We start from the raw sequence: 6,265 nt of genomic DNA, 5'->3' as shown, positions 1-6,265 counted from the left end.
CATAAAAACAAGAAGGAAAAATTAAGTGACTTATTAATACCAATGCTGTTGACCCCCTCCCTCGACTTTGACAAATGCTTTAAATGCCTTAAAATTTACCATTCACCAATTATCTTTGTTAGATAGCAACCAAAAGAGCCTGCCATTTCATATGTTCATGGTAAAAACATAATTTCAGACAATGTCCTTTGCCAGTCTGATAAATCCTTATTGGGATTTAACCAGTTTTAAACAAAAGTCCTTATACCTGTATATTAGATGTCGAAATATTTTAAATATTGTATAAATCACCTGGCTTAATTAATTAGCCATCGTTCCAGTTAGGATACTTAACGATGCTTTCCCGCTACCTTCGGCCTCGGCATGCACAATGCATGCAGCACCCTGATTTTTTGCGGGAAAACTTTTACTGGGAGTACTACGTCATTAAAATGTGTGTTTACAGTCCCAGAACAGAATCTAGGTCATGGTTGACATTAATCAATATATTTTCCCGCAATATTTTTTCTGTTGATCTTAACGAGTTGCAAATTCATGGAGTATATTTTCTCATAAAATGAATAAAGATTTTTTCTTTAAAAATAAAACCAAAAAATCAACATAAGTTTCGTCTGAACATGTCATACCATAAGTACATAGATTTTACCGACGCACTGACTAGACATGTTTGAAACAAATGACCCTTCGACCAGCTCGCTGACCCTTGATCTGTCATCGCTTTTGAATCTGATTGGACAAAATGTTAGAGCCTAAAATAGAAATTTAATTTGATTGGTTGACTGAAAGTGGGCGGTAACGCGGTAACTAAAACCTCAACATCTCGCGCCAAATAACGTAGCGAACGAGTCATGGAGGGTGAAATATAGCAAGATATCCACTGTAACGACCCACTAACTATGGTAATGTAAACTGTTATTTTATCATTTTAAGAATATTGTTTCGTTATTTTGTTTATCGAGTGTTTTTAGGTGGCAATGGCCAAGAATCGTGTGGATTACACGTACTGAATGTGCTCTTGTGGGGTTGTGTACTCCTTCAATCAATCAAACCGATACCGTTAGTTCGCCAAATCATTTTTAGGGCTATCGGTGTAAACATAGTACTCAATTTTCATATTTTACAACAAAACAGGGTGAAAGCTTGTCCCTGTGGGTGTACCAGGTCAAAATGATAAACTTGTTACGACCTATCTCGTTCACGGGAGGGTCACTCGGTAGGAAGCGTCTATCGTCTGTAAATAGACCAGAAGATGCTGTTTCAAATATTTATAGACCTCAATATGCCTTATATTGTGTTTAAAAATGTTCAGGGAAGATTATTTTGCTGTAAAACATGTGAATGACAGAGAACGTAATTTTTTCCGCGAACAGGAACGTGTCCATTCTCAATCGTGACCTAGATATTTGGCGGAACCTAGACTACCCGATCCATAAATCAATATTTTAACCAATGGCCCCAGGGAATATTGCGTAAGAAATGGACAGTTAAACTTAATAACTTTAATTATTAATCAATTGATCAGCATTTTGTATACCTAACGGTTAAATAATTACTTTCCCACCGATAAATAACAGATGTGCAGAAGAAGGGCCGCTATGGCATACGATCACGCGCCAAATTCGAACGCGCTAGTATTCGTCTATCGTTTGAACGCCAACAGGAAAATTAGGGAATAATCCGAAAAATAATTTAGGTTTCTTATCTGTGATATTACCACAAAACAGGTAACAATTTTTCTATGTCCGAAAGAGTGTATTATCTTTGTATTTTTAATGAAAAAAAGCTCGGTAAATCACAGGGACTTGGCGCGGTAATATATTGTTTGTTTGTTTACACTTGTGCTTGAAACATACGCCGGTGTTATTTTTCTTTGTCTGGCCAAACACCATTTCCATTGTGGTCTTTTTGTTTAATGTCATAGATAGTTGGCTTGAAAAACTATTGAAGGAAGATGTGGACAAAATAAAAATAATTTTGAATAAAAAATGGAAGATATGCTAAGAATTACCAGTTGGCAGTTATAAAGTAGGCCCATATAAAAAATAAAGAACTGGTACTTATTATTTTATTGTGGTAAAGAATATTAAGCATGTATGTAAATTTTATGATCATCTTTTTTACACATTGAAAACATTTTTTTTTTCTTCTACTTGCTTATAATGTGAATGACCTGATCATGTGTATCTTGTTTTTTGTTCTTTAGAAATGACAGAAATAAATTCCACCTCACTGTATCTTCTCAACACAAATCCAGTTATTGACGAATCCATTATTGAATCAAACTCCAAAGTAGACAGGATACCATTTTCTCCAATCAACACCCCAAATACTTGTGTTTTAGCAAGTAAACACAACTCTCCAAGAATCAAGGCATCGACTGACAAAGAAAACATGAAAGCTAGAACAAGATCTAGAAAGGAGACCTCTCCAATAAAAGAGAAAAAATCCTCTGCAAAATCGGACAAATCTGAACCTCTTCCAAAGTCGGAAAGAGTGAAAAATGACTCTGAATCTTCAGTGGACTCAATAGGTGAAAGGCCTTCAACTCCGACGGAAAACCCCGAAACTTCGGCCCCTCTCACCCCCACTGCAAATCTTAAAATGCTTTTTAGTGCTGTAAGTCCAGAACTAAGGAACCGAGAAAAACAGTTGGAGGAAAGTGAAGGAAAAGACTGTGATGAAATGGGAGGGAAATTTAAGCCCCTAAATCTGGATGCAGAGCTGGCAGCCTCACAAATGGATGACGAAAATGGAGACTGGAAGCCGGGGTCTCGAAAGGAAAAGTCTTTAGGCCTTCTCTGTCAAAAGTAGGAACTTAGCTCTTTGCGGTTTAACTTATTGTAATGGTTTAATTTGTTAAAAATGACGTTAAAATGTAATGTCAATTTTGTAGGTTTCTTCAGAAGTACCCAGTGAATCCTCAAACAGAAGAAAGTCAAGAAATTTCACTTGATGAAGTTGCAAAGGAATTAGGTAAAATTTGATAAATATTTTAAGGTGGGAAGCTACTACTTTGCAAGAAATGCAAGTCGACTTCAGCATGTCCAGAGCTTGCTTTTTCTCAAAGTATATAAATTGATTAAATGTATACTGATTTATGAAGAATAGGATTATATTTGAGTGTATATTCAAACAGCTGTATAAGAAAGATGCTATAGAGATGTACACTAAATAATTGCTGGTTATTAATCTGTTCTATTGTGTAGCGGTAGAAAGGAGAAGGATATATGACATAGTCAATGTTTTGGAAAGTGTGGAGATAGTTAGCCGGATAGCCAAGAATAAGTACGCGTGGCACGGGAAAACTAACCTAGTCAATACTCTAGCCAAATTAAAGGTGAGCTCTTCATTAATTACGTGTGTTTTCTGTTGTATGGATTCAATTAAAAATTTTGTATATATTTGATAAATTGAAGAAGAAAACAAAAGTAAAATCTCATCAAGTTTTTTTTTCTGAATATGAAACTGAAAGAAATGTGTCACAAACCAATTTTTTTACCTGCCATTTAGTACATTTAGAAAAAGTACATGTACTTTGTTTTGTTTTCAGTATTTCTTTCTATTAAAATCTTATATGGAAAGAACTATATGCGGTATATTGCATATACTTGCCCCCACAAAAGTTACATTTTGAAAACTTCATGAAATGTGATGAATTCAATAAATTGTATGAGAAATATAAATTAACAGAACATATTATAGTTTCAAAGCAGTTTATTCACAATATTCGTTTTTATGACGTCACAAACTAGTCCAATTTTAGAATTTTTTTCAGAAAGAGGACAAAATGGACAAAATTTCAACAATTTTAGCTTTTAAATTTATAGAGCGCATGTTTGTTCAGGATTAATATTTACATATTTCATTGATATTATCATTCTACACATTATATCAAAATATTGATCCTGAACACACATGCGCTCGGTGACTTTTACTCAAAATATCGACGAAATGTGTACATTTTTCTGTAGAATTCATTAAAAACTGAAATTTACGTCATGTTTGTGACGTCATTACGTACATATGACGTTATAACTTATGAAAATATTCAGTGCTTTGAAGTCAGCATATACTCCCCTGTTTAAGAACTTAATTAAATATACCTCCATCAAAGTTTGATTTTGGGGGCAAATATTGGTTATTACCGAATAAAGTTCTTTTAAATGTGTAAAATGTGAAAGTACACTCTTGAAAATGTTGCTAGAAACTTGACAATAACAAAACATACATGTAACATTCCACCTTTCAAAAGCTATGTTCCACAGTTAATTTGAATTTTTCAACAAATAATGTGGAATGAAGAAACATTTCAAGGTTAAAAAATTGTGTTATTTGTGAAAAAGGAAGAATAAACTTATTTCTCTAATGTAGGCATTAGCGGATGCAGAAGGGTTTGGAGAATTAGTGCTTAAAGTGAAAGATTATGAATTGAACCGTGAACTGGCCGAGCAGAATGGCAGTGTATATACAGCTCCCCCTCCATTTATAATGGATCCAGACAATCCTAATGCAGGTATGAGGAGAGTATATATATTTACAAAAGTGATATAGAAAATTATCTATACTTTGCAAATTATCATTTTCAATACTGGAGTATGTTCAAATAAAATCTATGGTATCAAATTGATGTGAAAGAATAATTGTGTGGTATCTTGTGTTTTATGTGCTGGAATTTTGATTCTGATAGCAAATTTATATCATTGCAGCTTTACTTAGGAAAGACAAATCATTGGGCATTATGAGTCAGAAGTTTCTTATGCTCTTCTTAGTGTCGAAGGTAAGCTTGTCACAAATAGATTATTGTTCGTCTTGTGGAAGGTTTTTTTGCTCAGATGGTACAGCAAATAGTGCTTATAATATTTGATCAATGAACAGATACTGTTGTTTCCCTCGATTTTGTGTCCTTTGTTATCATTAAATTATCTACAGAGCCAGTTAAAACCAAACTTTCCTCAAATCATTCATGAATAAAGAAATTTTAAGTCTCTGGAAATGTAGACTCGAACCCATCAAAAGATGTATTACTCAGAAAAAAAATGAAACTCTTGAAAACAAATGGATAAAATCATAAAATTTAATTTTTAAAATCAACAATTTCCTTTCCCCAAAAGAAAGTTAAAGATGTACAAGGTTTAATAGAAAAAAGTGAAATTACTGTAAATGTATTAGATTTAGTGTGTGCGATGATTGGCAGAAATTGAATTATGAACTAGTTAATAGAAATTTGATTTAGTGTATCATAAAATTCTTGTTTATTTGTATATGTAAAAGACATTTAGCATTGTACTTGAATTAGTGGAACTTGCTTTCCCCCAAAAGTGCTAAAAAGAATACACAGCCAAATGTAAGCAGCATATTCTTGAAGATCTGTTTTTTTTGAAAGATCAATCTTGTGTTTTATTTGTTAGTCATGTGAAATATTAATCAAATAAGCTGAAATTATTTTTATGTGGAATTTTATGTATTTGCAGCCAAGAGTGGTCAACTTGGACTTAGCAGCTAAAATCCTCATTGGAGATCCAAATATTGACAGGACGGAAAATGCCAAATTCAAAAGTAAGTTTTAAACTGTTGCTGTATAAGTGGAAATTTTGAAACAAATTCAGGATAATTGTCTTAATTATTAGTTTCAGTTGTAGAAAGAATTATTTCAAGGGATTTTATGGTACATAGAGTGATAGAAATATTATGGTAACTTCTTATGTGGGATAAATCATTAGTAATATTTAATTTTAGCAATTTCAACACCCCCATTAAAGTTCCATAAATGAATCCATGCTAAAATTTCTGCTTATACAGTATAACTAAAGGAAATCCTTGTTTGAGCTGTCAGCATTTCAAAATAATTTGTAATAATTTTATTTTTTAAATAAAGATCTGATTATTTCTCTGTTTCAGCAAAGATAAGGAGACTGTATGACATTGCTAACATTTTAGCAACTTTAGACCTTATCAGGAAAATCCGCATCACTGATATCAGGGACAGAAAACCTACCTACCAGTATATAGGGCCAGATCTGGAGCAAGTGCATGAATTAAATGGTTTGTAATATTCAAAGTTCAAAGAATTTACAAGAATGATGCTTTTGCAAAAGCACATTTTTGTGTACTATATGTACAAGATATTGAATTCAGTTCTTTGAAATTGGAAGGGACTAGATATTATACAAATAGCTTATTATCCCCCACCTCTAGGACATGGAATTTTATGCAAGTTTTGTCAAAATCCACAGGAAAAATTTTATTGAAAACAAGGTATATTCTG

The 6,265-nt window shown here is 33.0% G+C and overlaps 1 protein-coding gene across 1 annotated transcript; it reads left to right on the top strand.

Annotated features, from left to right (window-relative positions):
• Nucleotides 1-1,115: 1,115 nt before the first annotated feature.
• LOC134262434 (transcription factor E2F8-like) lies at nt 1,116-6,042 on the top strand (the record flags this gene model as incomplete). The annotated part of the gene is made up of 8 exons (XM_062744830.1): nt 1,116-1,724; nt 2,204-2,807; nt 2,894-2,973; nt 3,207-3,337; nt 4,372-4,513; nt 4,707-4,777; nt 5,472-5,556; nt 5,899-6,042. Coding segments are annotated over exons 2-8 (1,255 nt in total), but the record flags the coding sequence as incomplete, so codon positions are not given.
• Nucleotides 6,043-6,265: the final 223 nt, after the last annotated feature.

Source organism: Saccostrea cucullata, unplaced genomic scaffold (genome assembly GCF_032062105.1).
Source record: "Saccostrea cucullata isolate Sc308-1 unplaced genomic scaffold, CSIRO_AGI_Scuc_v1 ctg11884, whole genome shotgun sequence".
Taxonomy (NCBI): Eukaryota; Metazoa; Mollusca; class Bivalvia; order Ostreida; family Ostreidae; genus Saccostrea; species Saccostrea cuccullata.
Note: the sequence above shows the minus strand (reverse complement) of the source record. Positions and strands in the feature narration are given on the sequence as shown.